The 25779-nt window shown below is 37.8% G+C and overlaps 1 protein-coding gene across 3 annotated transcripts in view; it reads left to right on the forward strand.

The window, feature by feature from the left end:
• PPARG (peroxisome proliferator activated receptor gamma) overlaps positions 1-25779 on the forward strand; it is a 139544-nt gene that overhangs the window by 68788 nt on the left and 44977 nt on the right. For all 3 annotated transcript variants that reach the window (XM_030307430.1, XM_030307427.1, XM_030307428.2), the window contains exons 3-4: positions 19382-19609; positions 21189-21358. In XM_030307430.1, coding sequence (XP_030163290.1) covers positions 19390-19609; positions 21189-21358 — 390 coding nt within the window. In that variant the 5' untranslated portion in view covers positions 19382-19389. The remainder of the gene's footprint in view (positions 1-19381; positions 19610-21188; positions 21359-25779) is intronic.

Here is a 25779-nt window from a genome sequence, read left to right on the forward strand (position 1 = left end):
ATTCCCTCATGCCAGAATTCCTGTACAGCCTTTTAGCTGACTTTCTAAATGAGAAACTTCAGCTATCCAATCTAATCTGCCAGATAAGTGGTCCTCAGAGCCTATCAGACTTCTAATACGTATTGAGCGCCTACTACATACAAGTAGTGCACCATCGTGAACAATGTGATTTCTAAACACCTCTGCCTGGCTCTCAAAGCCTTTTATACTCTGTTTCCACTTTGTATATTTTATTTCCCTCCACACCCCAGAGATTGGTTTGCCTTGCTGTACTTGGGCTAATCACATTGTCCTAAGAATAAGCCGGACTCACTCTTGCCTCCAAGCCTACCACATCCTGGAATGCCTTTCCTAATACTTCCACTTTTCAAATCCTCCCTATCTTTCAAGGTCAGGTTCAAGTAACCTTTATGCCATGAAGCCTTTTCTTAATTCGTTATTGTTTTGTTGTTGTTGTCGTTTAATTTTTTTTTAAGTTTATTTATTTTTGAGAGAGAGAGAGACAGAGTGCAAGCAGGGGAGGGGCAGAGAGAGAGGGAGACACAGAATCCAAAGCAGGCTCCAGGCTCCAGGCTCCGAGCTGTCAGCACAGAGTCCTATGCGGGGCTTGAACCCACAAACCATGAGATCATGACCTGAGCCGAAGTCGGATGCTTTCCCGACTGAGCCACCCAGACACCTTTTAATACATTACTGTTAATTGTTCTCTCTCTCCTCTAAACTGAAAATATGTTCAGAATATATCTCCTCTCCCTCCTCCACTGCTAACACCCTAACCCAAGCCATTGTCTCTTGCCTGGATTGCTATCCCACTCTTTGACAGGTTGTCCTGCCTCTGCCCTCACCTCCCAACTGCTTAGCCTCAACCCATCATGCAGAGGGATCACCTTAAAATATAAGTCAGATCTGTCAGTCAGCTCACAACCCAGCAGCAGTTCCTCACATCATTTAGGATGAAATCCGAGTCTGCCTCCACCCCAACCCCACCCTGGTCAACATATCTGTCCTTTCCTCACTCAGCTCCAGCCACACTGGCCTCCTCAATGTTCCTCCCACATTCCAGACATGCCCCTGCTTTAGTGCTTTTGCTCTAGTTCTTGCTCCTTCCTTGAACCCTCATTCTCTGACATCTTCTCTTGTCAGCTCCTTCTAATCTTGGCTCAGATATCACTTCTGGTAAGGACTGCCTCTACCCCCACTGTTGAATTCTCTGTCCTCCCCACCATCCTTCCCCTTCCCCTTGCTCGGTATTCTTATTTCTAAAGCGCTCATCATCTTCTAACATACCATATAATTTACTCATTTATTGTATTTATTGTTTATTGCCCAGGTTCTCACACTAACATATTAACATATTAACTAACATATTAACTAACATATGAAGGCAGGAGTCTTTGTCTTGTTGGCTCACTCGCTGATATATCCCAAATGGCTAAGACATGTTCGGTAGATGGCCGGGCTCATTAATACTTGGTAAAATAAAAAAACAAAACCCTCTATGTTGATCGGTATCACACTATTTAGCCTTTAATTGAAGACTGCCTGATACTATTTTCTGCTTTATACATTCCCCTAGTCCAAATTATATAGTCATTGAAGATAAGACTCATGTTTTATTATCTTCTTTATTCCGCAAGTATCTAACATATAATAGGTATCTAATAAACTCATTGTTGACTTATTAGTACCAAGTTGATCTGCTGCTGTAGCTTACCAGCTCCTGCACTCAGACACTGGAATATGTTCAGGAAGTAAAAACAAAAGTTTAGTGTACATGCCAACATATTATTCTAAAATCCATGCTAATATAAACAAACCAACAACATTATATATGTTAACAACCAGGTACAAATACATTTTGAATTCCCTATTATGCAGTGATTTGCATCATGTGGCTCTGTTGGTTTGAATTATCATTAGTTGAATATCATGTGAATATTTGAATATCATAGGTTTGTGAATTATCCAAATGCCTGACTTCTTTTGCAGTCCTGCCTACCTTTTGATACATCCAGTATTCATTTGACTTTCAGGAGACCTATTTGCTAGCAGTGCTAAAAAAAGCAACATATTTGATTAACCAATATCCAGTATGTAAAGCAGTTAGCACAGTTCCTGATATGTAATAGGTGTCCAAAAAATTTAGTTTTGTCTTCTCACCCCTAAAATGGAAGTTACAACTTGGGGATAATACAGATTTTCATTATCCATGTTATCAAAAATTTTGTTACCATGATTAATTAAGTCAGACTTACTGTTTACTCGCTTACAATCTTTTCCTTGGCAGTTTCCCTCCCCAGAATATTTAGGTATTATCTGATAGATACATATTATTAATCACAGTTCCAGAAGAAAGAAGCCCTGGTTCAATTTCTTGTTTGGCAAAGAGCCAATGGCAAAATTGTTTCAACAAAGAGCAACAGTTGAAATACGCTTCTGTCTTTCTCAGGTTCCAGACATGTAAACACCATGGCTCACCTTACTTCTTCTCAATTAAGTCACTTCTTTTGGAAAAAGTGAAACATTCATTATTCTTATTTTTGACTTTACATTAGCAGTTGAATATTTTTTTGGCAATTGAAGATTTTTAACATGAGATTGTTGGATATTACTTTACTGTTGTCTCATGCTTTACCTAAAACCCTGATTTTAGTTTTTAAAATTTTAAACCTGTTATATAGACTGTCTGGGAAAGTTAGCTTAATTGACTAAAATATGATCCTAATAAGAACCAAACTTGTCAGTTTGATGTGAGTATGGCCAGATTTACATAGAAATCTCTGCCATTTACAAAGAAGTCTCTTTGCCATTGATATAACCACATTTCTAGCCATTTATAAGATACAAACAATTGGCCTAGGAGAAATTGATCCAGTTTGCAAGCATATGTCCTAATGAAAATTTAATCATGTTTGATATCATATACATTTAGTTACTTTGCTTAAGGAAACCCAGGTAATCTAAGGGACATACTGTATGATAGAAGCAAGTGTCTTTTCCTTGGAATATATTTATCAGTAATAATGCAGATCTTAATCCTCCCCCTGGGTCATCATAATTCAAAACACATCTCTACCATGAAGTTATCCCAGATTAGTTCAGAACATGTTAGTCTCTTTCTACTCTACATTTCTAAGGCACTTATTGTCTCTATCACTGGTTTGGTCTCCATACTGCCTTCTCTTATAAACATCTTTCACCTTGGTAAGCTTCTCAAGGTCAAGAACTACATTATAATGTATTTCTTCTAAGTCCTGAAAAATACCTTGCATATAGTATTAGGTAATTGGTTATCTTGATTTGAGATAGTTTGCATTTTATATTACTGACTGAGCATGTACTGAGATTAAGATATTGAGAAAGGAAAATACCAAAGAAAAGTAAAACAAGGAGAGGCTTTGGGAAGAGAAATACTGTACTAAAATGTAATGATAACTCTTCTAAGAAAAAAAGTTTATGGAATAAATTGTTGATACAAAGAAGAGTTAGAGGGGCGCCTGGGTGGCGCAGTCGGTTAAGCGTCCGACTTCAGCCAGGTCACGATCTCACGGTCCGTGAGTTCGAGCCCCGCGTCGGGCTCTGGGCTGATGGCTCAGAGCCTGGAGCCTGTTTCCGATTCTGTGTCCCCCTCTCTCTCTGCCCCTCGCCCGTTCATGCTCTGTCTCTCTCTGTCCCAAAAATAAATAAACGTTGAAAAAAAAAAAAAATTAAAAAAAAAAAAAAAGAAGAGTTAGATAATTACCATAAAACTGGTAGCTTGGATTTAAGCCACTGACTTTATTTAATTTAAATAGAATGTCTCAAAAGACAACTAATCCAAAAGTGTTAACTTCCCATATAGGACACCTGATGTAGGCATTAATATTTGTGAAAAGATTCCCTGCATTTAAAAAAAATACAGGGTTCTTGTAAAGTAGAATAGGCCTTGCATATAAGCCAGGCATATCTAAAGCAAAAACAGGGGCACTGGGGTGGCCTAGTCAGTTAAGTGTCCAACTCTTGGTTTCGGGTCATGGTTCATGAGAAAAGAGCCCCACATGAAGCTCTGCACTGACAGCATGGAGCTTGCTTGGGATTCTCTCTTTCTCCCTTTCTTCTGCCTCTCCATCACTCATTCTTTCTCTCTTTCTCAAAATAAATAAATAAACTTCTAAAAAAATAAAGCAAAAACATAACTTTTAATACTCTTTAGGGTAAAATGTGCACCCTTTGAATTTTTACCTTACCTGTCTCTGCTGATTTGAGAACCTTAGCTGAATATGTATTTAGCCTGTATTATACAATGAAGCCAGTTAGAAAAATAGGTAGTTTATTAAGACTGATTTTAATACCATTTTATAACTTCTGAATTTAGAAAAATTCTTAAATACACTAGAAATTCTATAACAATACTTTTAACACAAATGAAAGAGTTTTTGTTGGCTTATGTATGTGGTCTGCATGTTTTTTTCTATCAACTCCTACTCCCAAGACCATCTCTCCTATTTAAGCTTTTTACCGAAGTATAACATACATAGAGAAAAGTATGTAAATCATTTTCACAAATGAACAAATGTGTAATTCACACTCAGATAAAGAAATAGAACAATACCAGCCCTCTGGAAACCTTCTGACTATTCTAATTTCTAACCCATGGATCAGTTTGCTGTTTTGGGATTTTATATGAATAAGTCATACATTGTTTACTCTTCTGTGTCTGGATTCCTTTGCTCAGTGTTTGTTTGATAGTCACATTACTGAATATAATTCCACTTCATTCTTATTACTGTATTTCATTGTGTGAATATATCAAAGTATATTTATATGTCCTGTTGAGGGGCATTCAGGTAGTTTTCCTTATTTCAAATAGTACAACTACGAATATTCTCATGTAGGTCTTTCAGTGAACAAGGGTACACATTTCTGTTAGATGTATATGTAGGCCATACGATGTGTTCAGCTTTAAGAGACACTACCAGACAGTTTTGAACATGGCTGTACCATTTATACTTCCCCCAGCAGTGTCTGAGTGTTCCACTTGGTCCACATCTTTACTGGTACTTGACATTTTCTATCTTTTTCATTTTAGCCATTCTGGCACCTTTAAGGTAGCATCACATTGTAATGTTTATTTCCCTTTTTCTGATAACTAACAAGTTAAGCACTTAAAAATATATATTTGTTATCTGTTTAGCTCTACTTTTTTGTGAACTGCTTGTTCAAGTCTTTTGCCCATTTTTACATTGGGTACTTTACGTATGAGTTCTTTTTTTTTTTTTTTTTTTAATGTTAATTTATTCTTGAGACAGAGACAGCATGTGAACAGGGGAGGGGCAGAGAGAGAGGGAGACACAGAATCCGAAACAGGCTCCAGGCTCTGAGCTGTCAGCACAGAGCCTGATGCGGGGCTTGAACCCATGAGCCGTGAGATCATGACCTGAGGTGAAGTCGGACGCTTAACCGACTGAGCCACCCAGGTGTCCCGGAGTTCTAAAGCATACTTTTGTCAAATATACCTATTGCAGATATCTTCTCCCAGGTGTTGCTTTTTCATTTGCTTAATAAGAAGTTTTAATCTTAAATATAATCAAGATTATCTAATTTTTCTTTTATAATCAGTGCTTTTTATTTATTTTTTTTTTCAACGTTTTATTATTTATTTTTGGGACAGAGAGAGACAGAGCATGAACGGGGGAGGGGCAGAGAGAGAGGGAGACACAGAATCGGAAACAGGCTCCAGGCTCCGAGCCATCAGCCCAGAGCCTGACGCGGGGCTCGAACTCACGGACCGCGAGATCGTGACCTGGCTGAAGTCGGACGCTTAACCGACTGCGCCACCCAGGCGCCCCAATCAGTGCTTTTTATATCCTGTCAAAGAAATTTTTGCCTATTCCAAGGTTGATGAAGTGTTACTTGAGTTTTTGTTTTAAAAACTCTTTTGTTTTATATTTCACATTTAGATCTGCAATCCACATGGAATTGATTTTTGCATATGTTGTAAGGTAGGGGGTGATTCACTTTTTTCCATATGGATATACAGTTGACTTCATTTATTGACAACATGTTCCTTTTCCCCACTACACTGCAGTAACATTTTGGTCATAACCTAAGTGACCATATACATGTGGGATTGATTGTGGACTTGCTCTCCTGTTGCATTGGTCTATTTTTCTTTTTGTGCCAATTAATGTATTATCTTAATTTACTGTAGTTTTATAATTGGGTTTAATATTTGGTAGTAAAATCCTCCAGCGCTGTTCTTTTCTTCAAGATTACCTTGGCTATTCTTGGCTCTTTGAATTTCCATATAAATTTTAGACTAAACATGTCAGTTTCTACACCAAAATGCTAATATTTTGATTAGAATTCTTCTGAATCTAGGGGTGCCTTGGTGGCTCTGTTGGTTAAGCGTCCAACTTTGGCTCAGGTCATGATCTCACGGTTCATGGGTTAGAGCCCTGCATCAGGCTCTAAGCTGATAACTCAGAGCCTGGAGCCTGCTTCAGATTCTGTGTCTCCCTGTCTCACTCTGTCCCTCCCCTGTTTGTGCCCTCGCTCTCTGTCTCTCTGTCTCTCTCAATCTCAAAAATGAATAAATAAACATTATAAAAATTTTTTCTGACTCTAGATAAATATGGAGAGAATTGACAGCTTTATAATATTGAATATTCCAGTCCCTGAACACAGTATATCCTTTCATTTATTTAGATACTTTTTTTTAAATAATAGTCTTGAGTTTTGATTATAGCAGTCTTACACATATTTTACTAGATTTTTCCCCCTAGATATTTGCTGGTTTTGATGTTATTGTAAAAATCATTTTAAAATGTCATTTTCCATTTGTTGCTGGCTTATAAAAATACAGTTCATTTTTGAATATTGATTGACCTTATATCCAGCAACTTTTCTAAATTCTCTTATTAACTGTAATGGTTTAACTTTTTTATACACACAATCATGTCATCTGTGAGTAATGTTAGTTTTTTTTTTTCTTGTCTAATCCTTGCTGTTGTTTTTTTCCCCATTTCATTGGATAGGATTTCCAGTACACTGTTGAATAGAAGCAGTGATAGCTAGTGTGCTTATCTCATTCCTGATCTCAAAGGAAAACTTTACATATTTCACCATCAAGTATGATGGCTACTTTAGGTTTTTGTTTGTTGTTTACAGATGTTCTTTATCAGATTAATGAAGTTACCTTTTCTTCCTAGTTAAGAGATTTTTAAAATCATGAATGAGTTTTGAATTGTGTAAAATGCTTTCATATAGAATATGTTTAATAATGCTATAATAGCTCAGGAGGAGTATTTAAACATGAAAATATTTACTATTTTTACTGTTACATTTTACTATATACTATTATATACTACTATATACTACTATGGCTATTTTAGTATCACATTGTAATATTTTTTGAGATAATATATAGTATAGCTAGTGAAAATCTGCAAATCAGCCCATAACCACTGGAAATCTGGCTACATCTGTTTTGACACTTTTGTTCTCATGTTTGTTTAGCTTATGACTATTGTCTTCTCATTAAGGGTGCTTGGCACAGTTAATTAAAAACAAGAGTACACAGAAGCATAGTGTATCACATCATTTTGCCAGACTAAACAACTCTAAGTAAGACAATGCCTTCCCACTCTGATAATTTCAGGCTATTAGAGATGCTTCAGTAGTAAAGCATTATTTAAAACCGCTACAACTCTTATCTTTTCCTGGTTGCAGGAGGACCCTTTACAAGATTGGAGAGGTGAACAAAGCAAAGAGAAATAGTACTCTGGCAGATCTTTGGTGGTCCCTCCTTTCTGAGTAGTTAACAAACTCCTGGACCATTCCCTTAATTTTTTCTTTTCCACTCAGTGTCCTCTCTCCTATTTTCATTCCCTTCTCACTACAAAGCCAAAACCAAAATGTGTCAAAGGAGCAAGCAGGAGAGAACATTCCGATTTTTTTTTTTCTGACCTCCATATTGTTCCTTCACTTGCTGCTCATACGTGCTTAGTAAAGTAGGAATTTCAGCTAAACCATAGTAATAACTAACTGTTCAACAGACTTAGCTTTACTGTTGATTAGATTACTAGTAAGTCTCCCTTTAGAAACACGTGAAGGTAGTTTTAGTAAAAGACCCAAGCTTGAGTTAGTTTGACCGTGATGAAAACGAGGACATGAATCTCCAGCTCAGGAAGCAGAAGAAAAGATGGTCACGGATGAAGGCATGATCCTGTTATCTTTCCTGTCTCTTGATACCTCAGGATTGGATTAAGCAAGCTATATAAATAAGATGTGGCCCAGGCAAGAGAAAATGAACTCTTGAAAAACTTAAGTGAATGTGTCCTTATCTAAAAGCTGGTGAAAAGTGCTTTGTTGATCTGAATGTAAAAATTTGCTATGAGACCTTCTGGCTCATTATAAAGAAAAGTGCATATATGGTTACATACTGGAATGCTTCAACCTCTGCCAAGGTTCCCAGTGGGAGTATCAACAGGGAACCAGACCACAGAAGCATTGCATTTGGGTTTTAGTCTAAGTAGAGAACAGAATGAAAATATATTTTCTTGGGGCACCTACCTGGGTGGTTCATTGAGTTGAGTGTCCAACTCTTGATTTTGGCTCAGGTCCTGATTCTAGAGTTGTGGGATTGAGCCCCACATCAAGCTCTGCTCTATGCATGGAGCCTGCTTAAGATTCTCTCTCTCTCTCTCTCTCTCTCTCTCTCTCTCTCTCTCTCTCTCCCTCTCTCCCTCTCCCTCTCCCTCTCCCTCCCTCCCTCCCTCCCTCTGTCTTTCCTCCGCCCACACATGCACACACACACACACTCTCTCTCTCTAAAATACATTTTTTTTTGAAAATAAATTTTCTTACTTTGAAGGAACAAATGACACAGCAGGTAATCCATTTCTAATCCTTTTAATTCATGGTGTACAAAATAAGAGGTTCTCTGTTCAGAGAAACCAAAACAGGATTCAGACCCTAGTACCTATTACCTGTTGACATCAGGCAAAGCAATTAACCCCTTTCTGTCTAATGTTTTCAATCTGTTGGGTGGTGATAATAGTATTATATAACTCATAGGACTATTTATAGATTTAAATTATATATATATGTATACATTTATAAATTTTACACATAAACATTTAATAAATTATAAATTACATATATAATGTTTTTAAGGTACAGTGCCTGTCATGTAAGTACTTCAGAAGTATTAGCTATTATTGAATTTTACTTTTTCCTGCTTTACTGATCAAAATCAGTGATACCAGTGAAGGAAAAGAAATGAATTGATAGAATTTGTTTTTTAAATGCTTGAGCCAGAAGGACAGTCAACTATTAATCAAGTACAAAAAATATTTTATGATTTTCCTTTATTTTACTTGATACTACATTAAAATTTTCTCTACTTTTCCAGGTTTTATTGTATGATAATTCCTTTTTTTTTTTAATTTTTTTTTTCAACGTTTATTTATTTTTGGGACAGAGAAAGACAGAGCATGAACGGGAGAGGGGCAGAGAGAGAGGGAGACACAGAATCGGAAACAGGCTCCAGGTTCTGAGCCATCAGCCCAGAGCCCGACACGGGGCTCGAACTCACAGACCGCGAGATCGTGACCTGGCTGAAGTCGGACGCTTAACCGACTGCGCCACCCAGGTGCCCCTGATAATTCCTTTTAGGAAGACTGAGAAATAGGCAAGGAGTATATTTATTCCCTCTGTTCAGTGATACTACAATTAAAAGATATTTAACTTAATTTTTACTTATATGAAAGTAATACTTGTACCCAGTTTTCAAAGTCAGGATAAAGCTTCTCATGAAGAACAGTGACCCTCACCCTCACACCCAGTTCCCATTCCTCAGAAGTAAATTTTACTTCTTTTAAACATTTCTCCTGGAACTTACCTCTATGTCTTTAAAATAACATGCTTATGCTGCTAATTTTAAAAATTGTATTCATTACCCACTGACTTCCTACAATGGAAGATAAGAGGTTAGCCCTTTATCACCACACCCCTTTTCCCAAAACACAAACTTCTTCCCCCCAATCATGACCCCCCCCCCATCTTCATGATGCAGCTATTTGTAATTGTAAGTGAAATCAGTTGTCCATGTCTGCATCATCTTAGCTTTGGAAATACTGCTTCCAGTTGAACCAGGCACGGTATACTACAATTGTTTCAGATCCTGAAGAGCTGTTTATTTTTCTGAAGTTAACTTTTTTTTTTTTAACTAGAAACTTTTTGCTCATTTTTGCTGTTCCTTTTCCACATGTTAGGTACTCTCAAACTCTCTGACAGTAATAAGAACTCTAAATGGTCATATATATCAGGGATTCTGATTTCCTGGGTGATGTCACATGGCTTTCTTCACTTTCCTGTTCTCTTCCCTCCAGGCTGCTCGAGAACTATTGTCCTGTGGTCTTCCCTTTCACTCCTCTCTGGTATTTAGGGCCTTTGTTTCCTGGATCCCATATTTTCTTTTTGTTGTGGTGTGGAACTAGAAAGAGTACATGGGGGGGGGGGGTGACTTTTTTTGAGGACTGATATTTCTGAAAATGTATAAAATTCCAAGTTGGAAATAATTTTTTCTTTGAATTTTGAAGACTTTGCTCTGTTGATTTTCTGGCTTCCAGTATTGTGTTCAGCAGTTCACTATCATTCTGGTTCCTGATCCTTTATATGGGACTTTTTTTTCTGTCTGGTAGCTTTTAGGATGGTGTCTATAAAAAAGAGCATTAGTCTTTTTATTTTCTTTTTAAGTTTATTTTGAATGAGAGAGAGAAGGGCTGAGAGAGAGAGAGAGAGAGAGAGAGAGAGAGAGAGAGAATCCCAAGCAGGCTCCACATTATCAGCACAGAGACTGACACAGGGCTTAAACCCACAAACTGTGAGATCATGACCTGAGCTAAAATCAAGAGTCAGTCACTTAACCAACTGAGCCACCCAGGCACACGGAGCATTAGTCTTTTTAGTGATTCCTTTCTGCGTGGCTTAACTAAGAAGTCCTTTCTCTCTTGGGTATTGTTGTTCCTTGTTTTTTGTTTTTGTTTGTTTTTAAAATTTTTTTAATGTTTTTTTTTTTGAAAGAGACAGACAGACTGTGAGGAGGGGAGAGGCAGAGAGAGCGAGACACAGAATCCAAAGCAGGGTCCAGGCTCTGAGCTGTCAACACAGAGCCCAAGGAAGGGCTTGAACTCACGAACCACAAGATCATGACTTAAGCCAAAGTTGTTGGATGCTTAACCAACTGAGCCACCCAGGTACCCCTGGATTTTATTGTTTTAGCCAATGTAAATCCTTGCCCTTGGTTACTCTAAAGTTAAAGAAAACTTGAGGGACAGCTTGATAACAGTTTTCAAGTACAAGTACAAATATGCAGAGAATGGTAACTATGTGTGTTTAGAAACGGGGGTGGGGGGGGAGTTACAAACTCCAACATAGGTTACACCATCACTTCCCAAACTATTCCATCAAATGTGAGGCTCCTCAGATGTTGCATACTGTGCCTTTCTTCTCCTTTGTACGTTCTTATGAATTATTAGCATATGAGCCTTAAGAAGTTCTGCATAAACCTGTTTAACCTTGCATGACCTAGCATTTCCGAAATTTATTTGCTTACCGAATTTTTCTTTTTAATTATTTTAAAAGGAACATCATTAACATATGTATAACACAGTTGGAGAAATGCCAGGTAAGACCTAGACTTTCCTGGCTACAAAAGAGCAATTAAGCATTGGAATGAGTAACTGAGAGAAGCTGTGGACTCCTTTTCCAGAGGTCTTTAAAACAGGACATCTGTTGAAGGCGTAGTCCTGTTTGAACAATAGGACTTTGCTAGTGTTTCTTCCTCTTCCTGTCCTCTAGTGGTAGCTTTGGAGGCCATGAGCCCACCTTTTACATGATTCTAGTACTGTGGTTCCTGATATGTATAAGAATGACTGCTACTACTAATAATTATATTTATTGAGAACTTACTAAGTGTCTGGCCCTATGTTAGGTGCTTTACACATAGTCGCTAATTTAATCTTTGTAACAACTCCATGAGGTAGGCAATATTCTTTTATAGATGGGTTAATTAGGGATAAAGAGACACAAAACTGACCCAGCAATAGGTCAAGATTGAAGCCCAGAGCATCTCACATGATAACTGGCTCATTTACCTCCATTATTAATGTTCAGAACGGCAGCCTGCAAAAAATAAATAAGTAACTTATGTGTGCTTGTATTTTTTATGTAAAAACTTGGACTGATCTGTGCTCACTCTATTAAATTATTCCCTAAACCTTTTGATGAATTCAGAGTTTATTAATTTTTGTTAGGAACAAATTCCGTTACAGATGATTTTACTCTAATTTGCCACCCAGTTGCATGAGACTTCTTGCCTTCATAAATTTGATGTTGTTCCTATATATAAAGACCCCCAAAAATCTGGATCTGTGAAAATTGGGACAATCCTTAAAAAGCCCCATTTTCAACATATTCACATATAGTAACACCTTTGTAATGTGGTGTAGAGAACACTAGGGTAGGAGGCAGAAAACCTGGATTCTCACATGGTCAACTATGTGCTATGTGCTGTGGGCAAATCACTTTCTCTCATTGTCCTAATCTGTCAAATGAGGGACTTTGAGTATCTCAGAGGCCTTTTCCACTCTAATGTTTCAAGATGATTTTTGTCTCTGGGTATCAGCTATCATAATGGGAGAAGACTTAAATTAGAAACTTCCCAGGTCAGTGTACACCGCAGAATGATTTGCATGAACCAATGGGAGGGGCTGGATAAATAAGCCAGAGCCATCCTGCTGAGTACTATATTAGAAGAGATTGAAAAAAATTAGTGACTTAAATGTCTCTTTAAGGTCACCTCCAACAAGGCTACTGAATTTTAGAGAATCTATGGAAGTCTTTCTCTTTTTTAGTATATGTGCTGCCCAAGCGAGCACGACACCTTTCTCTAAAGTTAAGTTTTATTTGCTAATAAATAGGGGAAAGTATATCCCCAACCCTCTGTACTGGCACATCCTAGGTGTTCACTGAAGGCTTGTGGAAATTAATTGTTGTTTAGGATAGAACAGTAGGATCAGAAAGAGAATTTGTTTTTCTAACCAGTTTAGAAAGTTAAGAAAAAAAAGTTTAGAAGGTGAAGTGTGCAGGCTGTGGCATTTTCAACCATCTGGGTTCATTATCCACCTTTACTACTTAGTAACTGTGTGTTCTCCAGCAAGTTAGATACTTCCATGTCTCACTTTCCCCTTTTCTAAAGAGAATTATGAGTGTACCTGCCTCGTGGGGTTGCTGTGAGGATTAAATAAACATGGTCCAAGTGTTGTATTTGGCACAATACTTAGGAAAGATTTAGCATTCTGTTAGTATTAGCTAATGTAATTAGCTAATATATTAAGGAGATGCAGTGTTTCTCCAGAAATTCCAATAGAAGTTTTCCTTTTCTTAGGGGACAGCGTAAAACCCCAAAGGTAAACCACATAGTTCTGGTGCTTGATTTAATACATTATCACCTTTTCTGGCCACTTCCATATTCCCAAATAATGATACATTTCCATGTAGAGAGGTTACTTTATTTTGGCATGATACTGGTTGTATTTTTGTTTGAAATACATTATACTTTGGAGTATTGTGCACAGTCTGCTCATTGACTATAATAGAGCATAAAGCCAAGTTTGAAGGTTTAAATAAATGACACAAATTCATGTCCTTGCTTACAATGTCTGCCTAAAGACTTTTGCTTGAAACACACTTAAGATTGTGAAATTGATGGATAAACGCTGATGCAACCCACTCCTGTCACCCAGCTGGAAAGTTAAGACACTTATCCCTGAGAAGGGCTGTTGCTCATGAAAATATTTTGTTCATTTGTTCTTTCATGGGTAATTGCACAGAGTAACAAAAAACACCTACTCGACTTACAGCTTGGCAGAAACAGTAGCTTATGTTTTCTAGAGACAAAATTAGAAGCAGGCTCCCTGGACCCATCCCTAAGTCAAAATAAAATAAAATGTCTAGGAAACCACTATGCCTCCCAGTTACTATAGTCCATAGAGTAATACTGTTTAGGTCAGTATGTCCCAAAATAAAAGGACAGAGAGAAGTGAAAGGAGAAAAGGAAAATATGTATTTGAGTTAATATGTTTTTGTAGAGATGAAGAGGCAAGGTGTTTTTCTTTCTTATGTTGTCTTTCATATGGGGCGGGGGGAGAATTTATAGGACCCTAATCTTGTTTCTGCAATTATCAAGAGAAAAACTGAATGCAGTATACTTTGTTGAGGGGAGAGGTTACAGCTTAAATTGTATTTTACTTATAATATTGAAGATTAACATCTTTTCTAGGGGAACCCAAGTGTTAGCAAAATTACATCATTGAGAGAGTATCTTCATTCTTTCCCTCTTCTTTTATTTTTTAAACATTTTTATGCATTTTTAATTGTAATTTTTATTTATTTTTTAAGTAATCCCTACACCCAACATGGGGCTCAAACTCACAACCCCAAAATCAAGAGTCACATGCTCTACTGTCTGAGCCACCCAGGCACCCCTACTTTTTTCCTGTTTTCACAGAATAGTGAATCCTCATTCTACTCTTCTCTATAAGATATCATTCAGTTGGCAGACATTTAGTGAGCAACAACTGTGCATAAGGTGTAAAGAGAAAGCAGAAAAATAAGACACCGTCCATTTAGAAGTTGAAATCTGAGGGGCTCCTGGATGGCTCAGACAGTTAAGCATCCGACTCTTGGTTTCAGCTCAGGTCATGATCTCAAGGTTCGTGAGTTCGATCCCTACATCCAGCTCCTCACTGATAGTGTGGAGCCCACTTGGGATTCTCTCTCTCTGCCTCTCTCTGCCCCTCCCCGACTCCCATGTGCACGCACGCTCTTTCTCTCTCTCAAAATAAATAAGTAAACTTTAAAAAAAAACTTGAAATCTGATAGCAGAGATATTTATCCAAATAATTATATCAGAATTAAAAAGGAGGCACAAGAGCTGTAGGGACGCAAAGAATTTTTAAGTTGGAGACTTCATGGGAGGTTTCCTGAAAAATGTAGCATTTGGATACTATGGGAATTCCCACTGTGGGAAAGACAGAGGGATTGTGACTTGTAGTGATGGGGGATAGGAAGAAAATACAGCAGCCTTGGCATGAACAAAGATGAGCAGACTAGGAAATGTGCAGCATGTTTAACCTGCACAAATAATATGATATGCCTAAGTAGAGAGTATGCCAAGAATGGAAATGGGGTTTGGGATCACTAGTGGAAAATAAGTAAGTTAGGACTCTGTCGGGGTGGGGGGAGGAGCCTTGAATGCCATGTTAGACATTTAACTTATTAAATACAATGTATGAAGGTCAGAACTTCTCCTGCATTTCAACTAATATGCCCTTACTAGGAGAGGACAGAAAAAGTGTAGCATTCTGGGGTGGGGCAGGGGGAGTGGGAAAAGGGAGGGATGACGAGGTGGAGCACAGGGAATGTTTAGGGCAGTGAAGCTATTCAGTGTGCTTCTGTGATGATGGATACATGGCATTATGCATTTGTCAAAATAGCAGAATGTACAACACAAAGAATGAACTGGAATGCAAACTATGGACTTTAGTTGATAATAATGTGTCAATTTTGGCTCATCAATTTTGTGACAAGCATACCACACTATTGCCATGTGTTAATAACAAGGGAAATGCAAGTTAATAATAGGGGAAATTGTGTGTGTTTCAGGGGTCAGGGAAAGTGAGGAGGGGAATAAAAGTATATGGGAACTCTGTATTTTCTGCTCAACTTTTAAGTAAACCTAAAACTGATTTTAAAAATAAAGGCTATTTTGGGGGCACTTGGGTGGCTCAGTCAGTTGAGCATCCAACTCTTGATTTTAGCTCAGGTCATGATCCCAGGGTCATGGGATCAAGCCTCGTATCTAGCTCCATGCTGAGCAAGGAGCCTGCTTAAAATTCTCTCACTCTCCCTCTGCTCCTCCCCCACCCACACCCCCACCCCCATTCGCATGCCCACACTCTCTTCTCTAAAAAGTAAAAAATAAAAAAAATAAAAAAAAATAAAAAGTAAAAAATAAATAAAAATAAAGGCTATTTTTATTTTTTAATGTTTATTTATTTATTTATTTTGAGAGAGAGCAAGCAAGCAGGGGAGGGGCAGAGAGAGAGAGAGAGGGAGAAAGAGAATCCTAAGCAGGCTCTACGCTGACAGATTCAGGGCTTGATCTCATGTGAGGTCATGACCTGAGCCAAAATCAAGAGTGGGAGGCTTAATCACTTAACCAACTGTGCCATCCAGGTGCCCCAAAGCTATTTTTTTAAAAACGGCATTCTTTTGGCCATGAAATGTACTACAGGTACCAGTTTTTAAGTTAGATATTACATCTTTAAAATCACATGAATTTTTCATTCTATTTGTTTATACATAAATGTCTATTATAACATTAAAATTGTCCCCAAAATTTTTCAATGAATTAAGTGACCCCTTGGAGTATGATTCCTGTATTAAGAAGCATGGCTTTGGTTGACAGGGCGTTATTGAAGTCATAGCAACCAATTATTCTTGCAACATAGATTTTTTTTTGCATCCTTATTTTTATTTCCCAGTATTCATATAGATGCTTATACACTGCCTTTAACTCAGTCAACCTTTATTTTGTTTGCAGATGAACTTTGCAGCAGACATGAGAAATAGTTGATAAACCCACTTTCATGGATATTAAAATTGAGACAAAAGAGGTATATTTTGATAGGAAAGTAAGTTATACCCAGAAAAGGAGATAGAGAAATGTAAAATAAGCTTGCTGAGGAGAAGGGCAAAGTAAGTGGAGTGACCTGGGTTAGTTAGGTTTAAATGAATTGTGAAACAGAGGGCACAGTTTGATGGGTGCCCTTGTCATTTAGAGCATAAATGTTTTTCTGGATGTCATTGAGACCCAGCATGACCTTTAAGCTATCACCAATACACATTCCTCTTCTTGTGTAGTGTTTATACTGTGACTCAGATAACAGGGTTGTTTGGGTACTTATTTATGTAGATATTCAGACATGTGAACCCACACGGTGCCTAATGAGTCCTCTTGGAACCACTGAAGCACATTCATAGGACAGTCTCCTTATTTGTGTTTTCAAGGCACTTTGTTTTCCTCATGAAGACCGCAGCTGGAATCTTTAACCTCATGCAAGAGTCAGCCTTTGAGAGTAAATTCCTCAGCTCTCTGCTTGCTGGGAAAAAAACCAAGAGGCCCCCTGACAGATACCCCTAGGAGAGTAGCCCTTCCTCCATAAACTGTTTTCATTAATGAGAGAATGAAGAGATTATATACAGAATAGGATCCTGGGTCCATCTTGAGTTTGAATCCTCTGTTTACCATCTATTGGACACTGGGAAAGTCACTTTACTTCTCTCATCCTGGTTAATCTATAAAGTGGAGATAAGATCTTGGGTTACATGGAATCAGAGATAGAATGTGTCTGGTATATGTGAAGTACTTCAATAAATATTAGTTCACTTCTCCCCCTTCCCTGCCTTGTTCTGCTAAAATTTCACAGCCGCCTCATCACACAGCCACCTCATCAATTCATTTGGTATTTAATATGAGCACCTAGTATGAGCCAGGCCCATTGCTAGGTGATGGAGATATGACTACAAATAAGACACATAAGCCTGTGATTTCAGGAGCTCTCAGGTTTGTGAACAGTTCATTTCTTTGTCTCCAATGTCAGCGGTCCCAAGTTCACACAGCTTTTCACTAGTGTTTTTGACCAAAAAGTTACCAGTTAAAATACTCAGTGACTGCCTTTTTTGGCACCACTTTGAAGAGCAAACTGGTTTCAGGACAACCAAGGACCCATTAGGTACCATTTGGGTTCACATGTCTGAATATCTACATAAATAAATACCCAGAGAGGTTCCTACCGCATAAAGGTTTAAAGTCCACACACTCTGGTGCCTCACAAGTCCACATTAAATACTAAGAACTAAAATCCCTCAGGGATTTCACTCACTGTGGCCGCAAATCATATTTTGAAAAATGTAGGTGGCATGTATCATCCTCAGCAGGCAATTGATGAAACATTATTTTGCGGTCTTAGAATCCATATAAGTGTTTTTACCTTTGTCTTTTATATGTTTTCTTGTTTCTGTTTTTGTTTTGTTGTGGTTTTGGTTTGAGGGTGGTTTAAAATTAATGCTGGGCTAGATTCTCATTTTGACATTCACTCATTTATAATCAGATATGTTTCCACATAGCTCTAACCTTTCCATTCTCAATATGAAGAACACTTTTTCCTCTTTAAAGAAAACTGTATGCACAGAAAAGATAAATATTTGAGGAAGTTCTCATAGAGGGATCTTCCCTTCTTAAAAAGATTCATTTTTGAATTAACTTTAAGAATAAAATTATTCTTGGGGCGCCTGCATGGCTCAGTTGGTTGAGCGTCCGACTTTGGCTCAGGTCATGATCTCACAGTTCGTGAGTTCGAGCCCCACGTCGGGCTCTGTGCTGACAGCTCAGAGCCTGGAGCCTGCTTCAGAGTCCGTGTCTCCCTCTCTCTCTGCCCCTTCCTGCTTATACTCTGTCTCTCTGTCTCTCTCTCAAAAATAAATAATCATTAAAAAAAATTAAAAGAATAAAATTATTCTTGAGGCACCTAAGTGGCCCAGTTGGTTGAGTGTCCAGTTCTTGATTTTAGCTCAAGTCATGATCCCAGGGTCATGGGATTAAGCCATGTCTCAGGCTTCACACTGAGCACAGAGTCTGCTTGAGATTCTCTCTCCCTCAGCCCCTCTCCTCTGCCTGTGCACTCTCCTTTCTTCTCTAAAATTAAAAAAGAAAAGTTTAAGAATGAAATTATTCTTACAATGCAGTTAAGGAATAAATTTTTACCTAAGTTTAATGTGCCAAATTTTCTGTCACACAAGACCATTATAAACACAAATAGGGGAGCAAAATTTTTATCCTGAAGAGAAAAATATTTAGGATCTCTAACTTCGAGAAAGTAAAACTGTCCCAGAACTTTATGCCTTTTAAAAAATCATTAACAAAAAAATTAATAAATAATAAAAATCATTAGCATACTTGATTTGATGATCTTGTTTAGGAGATAACGAGAGCAGGACTGTTTGTGGGACATTCACATGGGTACGCTGACCACATTGATACTATTCTAGGGTTCTCTACTGTGAGTGATATCCTGGTAAGGGATGGCTTCTTTCCTTTAGTAAAACAGCCTGGACAGCACTCAGAAGGTGGTTATGTGTTCTTCTCTCATTACGGTAACCTAGATGAGATCACTGAACCAAAGAACCTTTAAGTTCCCTTCCTGTGTATCTTTTTAGAAGATTGCTCTGCTCTTCAGGACTAACCCCATAGCTGTTCTTCTTTCCATTTCAGAAATTACCATGGTTGACACAGAGATGCCATTTTGGCCCACCAACTTTGGAATCAGCTCCGTGGATCTCTCCGTAATGGATGACCACTCTCATTCTTTTGACATCAAGCCCTTCACCACTGTGGATTTCTCCAGCATTTCCACTCCACACTATGAAGACCTTCCATTCGCAAGAGCAGACCCAATGGTTGCTGATTATAAGTATGACCTGAAGCTCCAAGAGTACCAAAGTATGATGTTTATTTTCACTTTTCAGATGGCTAAGACTAAAATCGTTCTAACCTCTCAACACTGGAATAAATGCTCCAGAGACTAAAACTCTATAGAAAATGTATACCGTTCATTTATTCATCCATTTATCTCTGAAATGTTAGGTATTTACAGTATACCAAAAAGAAAGGTAGTGTGTAAATCCCCAGATTATTCTTTTTTCCCCTCCTTCCTTCCCTTTTCCTTTCCTTATTTCTTGTTTCTTTCCTTCGTAGGAGCATTTTCCAGCATGATTACATTGCCAGGTTTATCTCAGGCTAAGAGTCCATCACCCAACTTTGAATTCTTTTGGCTGCTTAAGTTAATAAGTAACAGTTTGCTACTTTATATAACTTATGATCACTAAATTGCAAAGTTGTCCATTTTTCCTAATTCTGCAGTTTGAGTAACTTACACTGAAACCTGTTTCTCTGCACAAATTTAAATTTCGCCATTGTAGTCTATTGATAAATCTTCCTGCCATTAACTAAATTCATGTCAAAACATCAGACTCAAGACAAACCAAAACTGCACTTTTCAAGATAAAATGAATTTCTGTGATGCTATTTCCTTGATTTTATCTTCATGTGCTGATATGCTCGTTTTCCAAAGCCACCTCCATGTAATTGGCAACCATTACTTGACAGTAAGAACTTCCTGTATTTCTAGTTTTTTTCAAAAAGATAAATAATATACTTCGTTATATTTGCATGGTTTTCAGTTAGAGCCTAATATGGAAATTTAATATGCCTGATCCTACCCAGCAGAAAGGTAGTGCTTACTTGCCATGGGTTCTCTCACTCTCTATCAAAAATTATTTTACAAACCACCTTTTCTAACACAATATTGTTGGAAAACCTGGTCTCTTATTTTTCATGTACCTTCAAGCTGGGCATTCCAGTACCTTTTCCACAGCATTGGTTGCTTCTGTGTTTGACAAGAGTGGTTTAAAAATACTTCCTAAATGCAATATTTAAATAAAAATATAGGAGCACCTGGGCAGCTCAGGGCGTTAAGCGTCTGACTTGGGCTCAGGTCATGATCTCACAGTTCATGGGTTCAAGCCCCACATGGAGCTTTGTGCTGACAGCGCAGAGCCTGGAGCCTGCTTCAGAGTCTGTGTCTCCCCCTCCCTCTGACCCTCCCCTGCTTACACTCTGTCTCCTTCTCTCTCATGAATAAACATTAAATTTTTTTAAATAAATAAAATATATAGTTTAATATTGTGATGAATGCCAAATACAGCACATTATGTAACAAAATAACCTTAATGGTCTCAGATACTATGTGGTGTCTGTCAGAGCTTTAGTACTACCAGGTGTTGAAGGGTCATAGAACCACAGACCTAATACCCTTCCCCATTTTATTTTTACAGGTGAAGCTCAGAGGTGTTGTGACTTGCCTGTGGTTACAAAGCCTACTTTTTCCTATGTTTTGTTTTCATGTTCCATAATGTTTCTACGCTTAAATAATAAACATGGCAATAAGGGAGACTTGCCATAGTGCCTTTTTAGCAGTTTGTCATGTGATAATTATCTGCTCACATTTTTCTGTACACAGGTGCAATCAAAGTGGAGCCTGCATCCCCACCTTATTATTCTGAAAAGACTCAGCTGTACAGTAAGCCTCATGAAGAGCCTTCCAACTCCCTCATGGCAATTGAATGCCGTGTCTGTGGAGATAAAGCTTCTGGGTTTCACTATGGAGTTCATGCGTGTGAAGGATGCAAGGTAAAAAAAAAAAAAAAAAAAAAATTTTTTTTTTTTCAAAAAATTTTCTGACAGTTTACTTCTTATTTCATTTCTTGTTGTGAACACACAGCAAGGAAATGAGATAAAATTGTCAAACTTTTGTTTTGGTAAAACCCATTCTTCAAATGATATATTTGAAAACCTAAGAAAATCAGTGAAAGCAGAGCTGCTTTGCCTCACTTCCTTCTCTCCAAACTGGTCCTTGAGCCACTGATCTAGTTCAACCCTTGCATCTTGCAGATTAAAAAAAATAATAAATGAGTTGTTCAATATGTCATGGCAAAATAGCAATGAGGTGACCCAGAACCCAGATTTTCTGAATCCTCTAGTTTTGTTTTTTTTCCCCACTATTCCAAGTGATATTTTGTATATATAAGGCTTGATAGATTAGATAGATAGATAGATACGTTTATTTGATACCTAGAACAGTCCCATGAGGTTGAGCTTATTTATGGCCACCTTACAGATGTAGAAACCCACCCATGGTCATCCATTAGGAAGTGGCAGAACTAGGGCTAACTAGAATATATATCTTACGATTCCTTAACCAGTGCTCTGTGTTTTCTTATTTCACATTGGTCTGAGACATGTATGATGGACAGGCAAAAAGATAGAACTGTTTTGGAAGAGACATACTGTTTTTCCTCAAGTCCCTTCTTTGTGAAAAGTGTATTTTGGAAAGCTCAAATATTTATTAATATTCTGCCCAATTATTAAGAAATTCTTGGGGCGCCTGGGTGGCGCAGTCGGTTGAGCGTCCGACTTCAGCCAGGTCACGATCTCGCGGTCCGTGAGTTCGAGCCCCGCGTCGGGCTCTGGGCTGATGGCTCAGAGCCTGGAGCCTGTTTCCGATTCTGTGTCTCCCTCTCTCTCTGCCCCTCCCCCGTTCATGCTCTGTCTCTCTCTGTCCCACAAATAAATAAACGTTGAAAAAAAAAATTTTAAAAAAAGAAATTCTTAACCAACTCATATTTTAGTAAGTAATCTGTTAAAATAATTTTAATATACTCAGTGAATAAAATAGTAAAAAATACTATTTGTTACATGCCCTAAGGTTCAGAATAAATTGTTCATAAATATTTACCTTATAAAATAAATACTGCTTATGTAAGATCCTATTCAAACCTCAGTTGGGGTTTTTATTCAGAATAAAAGTGTACAACAGCAGTTAGGTAGGTGTTAGAACATCTGGGTTCCTAACTGGTGTTAGAACATCTGGGTTCTTAAGCCAAAACAGAACTTAATATTTATTGAATATCTACTATGCACCAGATATTGTATAAGATGCTTTTTTTTAACCACATTCTGCCTAAGTTTTTGCATCTATAAAATGATGGGGTTGAATTAGATGATCTCTAAAATCTCTTTAATTGAGTTTATTTTTCTAAAGGCAACCTAATAAAGTGAAAAGAGACAAGGTTGTAGTCACCCAGCCACCTGTCCAGAGTTACTAGCCAATCATATAAACCCTCAGTCACCTCATGTGTAAAATGACTTGGTTGAATTACTTATCCAAGGTCTTATTCATCTCTAAGGTCTAAAATTCCAAAATGACTTTTTGAAATACTATTGGCAGAGAGATACTTTCATTTAAAACACTAATAAGTATTCATTGTGTGATTGAAGCCAAACTAAAATATCTGTGATGAATGAAATCATTAGGTATGGTCAGTTATTTAAGATTGCAGTGACTAGTGAAAACATGTCATTTTATTGTGTTAGATTTATGTAATTTTGGAGCAAATTGTTGCCAAATTCTGAGAAACACCTGAAGAAACCATTCTGTTTGGTCATCTTGGTAATTAACATTGGTAAATAAAAACAGTGTGATTGGTTAAGTTTCCTCCATATATTACTGCTTTTTATAGGCTTAGAAAACGAGAACGTTTAAGCAAATAGTTCCATCATGTCAGTATTTGTGGGCAGTGGCCATTACTGATAACAGCTAAAAATTGAAAGACAGTAGTTGGTTACAGTAATAAAAACTAAGTCCTGAGGGCACAAAACTTACAAAGTAAAAGCAAGCAAAGAAGAAAAATAGCAAGAAGGAGAAGGACAAAGTTCAAATGCCATCAAATTAGGAACAGAAAGGGTCCTAAGGCAGAGATGGAGAATGAACACTTAATAAAATCCAAAGAAGACCCTGGATTACAGACTTCTGAGACTAAAATGCAAAGAAGGTTATGCTAACCTTGGAAGGCAAAATAGATATCTACTCATTTTACTTTATTTTATTTTATTTTTTTAATTTTTTTAACGTTTATTTATTTTTGAGACAGAGAGAGAGAGAGCATGGACAGGGGAGGGTCAGAGAAAGAGGGAGACACAGAATCTGAAACAGGCTCCAGGCTCTGAGCTGTCAGCACAGAGCCCGATGCGGGGCTCGAACTCACGGACCGCGAGATCATGACCTGAGCCGAAGTCGGATGCTTAACCGACTGAGCCACCCAGGCGCCCCAGTATCTACTCATTTTAAAGATAAGAGTAAAAAGAAATGTTAGTGGAATAATATAATTTGGCTTCTCCACATATAAGTCAGTAGTTCTCAAAGTGTGTTCTGGAAGCCTGTGGATTCCCTAAGACCTTTTCAAGGCACCTGTGAGGTTGAAACTACTTTTATAACAATTCTCAGTTGTCATTTACCGTTTTCACTCTCACTCTCTCAGGAGTATAAGTGGAGTGTTCCAGAAACTACATGACATGGAATAGTAATATAGCTTTGGTGGCTAATGGAATGTTTGCCTGTTATGTTCTTGTACATAACAATTTTTCAGTTTTAATTGCTAGTCTGACAAGTATCAGTAGATATAACCACATAAACAAAAGCTCATGGGGTCCTCAATAATTTTTAAGAGAGTAAAGGGGTCCTAAGACCAGAAAGTTTGAGAACCACTGTTATAAGGCATTGAGGCTGAAGAAATACTCATTTTTTGCTGCTGTGGAATTAAACAAAATTGCTGCCGCAGTCTGAATGCAGCTAATTTAGATCAGTGGCTATCAGTAATCAAAGATATCTTCTTAGCTTATCAACAATACTCAACAAAAAGCCAGGAAAGTGAACAAACAAATGTGTTTGACTCACCTGTATTTTGTAAAGGGTACTTTGGCAGTTTAACATTTGCCATTTCAGCAAAATGTAGCATGTGCCCATGATTAGAATACAGTTAACCATAAACCTGCAGACTAGCTTATGAATTGAAGAGAATAGTCTGGGGTGCCTGGGTGGCTCAGTCGGTTAGGCCTCCGACTTCAGCTCAGGTCATGATATTGCAGTTTGTGGGTTTGGGCCCAGCATCAGGCTCTGTGCTGACAGCTCGGAGCTTGGAGCCTGCTTCGAATTGTGTGTCTCCCTCTCTCTCTGCTCCTCCCCTGCTCATGCTCTGTCTGTCTCTGTCTTAAAAATAAATAAACAATAAAAAAAAAAAAGAATAGTTCTAGTATTGCTTATGATAGATGTTAGTGGGTCATCTGAAACAGTTTTACATTGTCAATGGAACAGGTTTATATTAGTGATCCCTGCCAAAATTCAAACAGGAATAAACAGAATTGGGCTTGGATTAAAGTGGAATAGTGACAGATTCTTGGTTATTAATATTGCAGACTTAGATAAAAAGAACCTTTGGCTATTGAATAATATATACACCAAAGCAACTCCTAAGCTGTGTGCTGAATTTGTGTATATTTTTAGTTTATGGTTTTATGTACATGTACAGTACATAAATAATATTCAGGATTATTTTCCTTTAACATTGAAAGACCCCAAATCATCACAAAAATAATATGATACACATTGAAAGATATCGTATGAGTCAAAACAAAACTTTGCATTGTAAGTAACATAATTCTGTCATCAAAAACACCTTCCTTTCCAGCCATGCCAGATAACTGAATACTCTGGAACCTGCCCATTTAAGCTAGCTAAGCAGTATGTTCAACCACGAGGATCAGTTTTTAAAAGTGAAAATTTTAAAAAGCACTCAAGGAATAGCATAAAACATATATGATCACAATGGCAAAAATCCAAACAAAATTTCCCACCAACATTTTTTCATGAGAATAGTTCTGTACATTAGCCTTCTGTTAAAATGTGAAAAAAATGGGGCACCTGGATGGCTCAGTTGGATAAGCATCTGACTTCGGCTCAGGTCATGATTTCATAGTTTGTGGGTTCAAGCTGCGTCTTGGGCTCTGTGTTGACAAACCAGAGCCTGGATCTTGCTTCAGATTCTGTGTCTCCTCTTTCTGCCCCTCTCCCACTTGCACTCTGTCTCTCTCTCTCTCTCTCAAAAATAAATAAACATTAAAAAAAATTTAGGGCGCCTGGGTGGCGCAGTCGGTTAAGCGTCCGACTTCAGCCAGGTCACGATCTCGCGGTCCGGGAGTTCGAGCCCCGCGTCAGG

The sequence above is a fragment of the Lynx canadensis genome, chromosome A2, assembly GCF_007474595.2.
Source record: "Lynx canadensis isolate LIC74 chromosome A2, mLynCan4.pri.v2, whole genome shotgun sequence".
NCBI lineage: Eukaryota > Metazoa > Chordata > Mammalia > Carnivora > Felidae > Lynx > Lynx canadensis.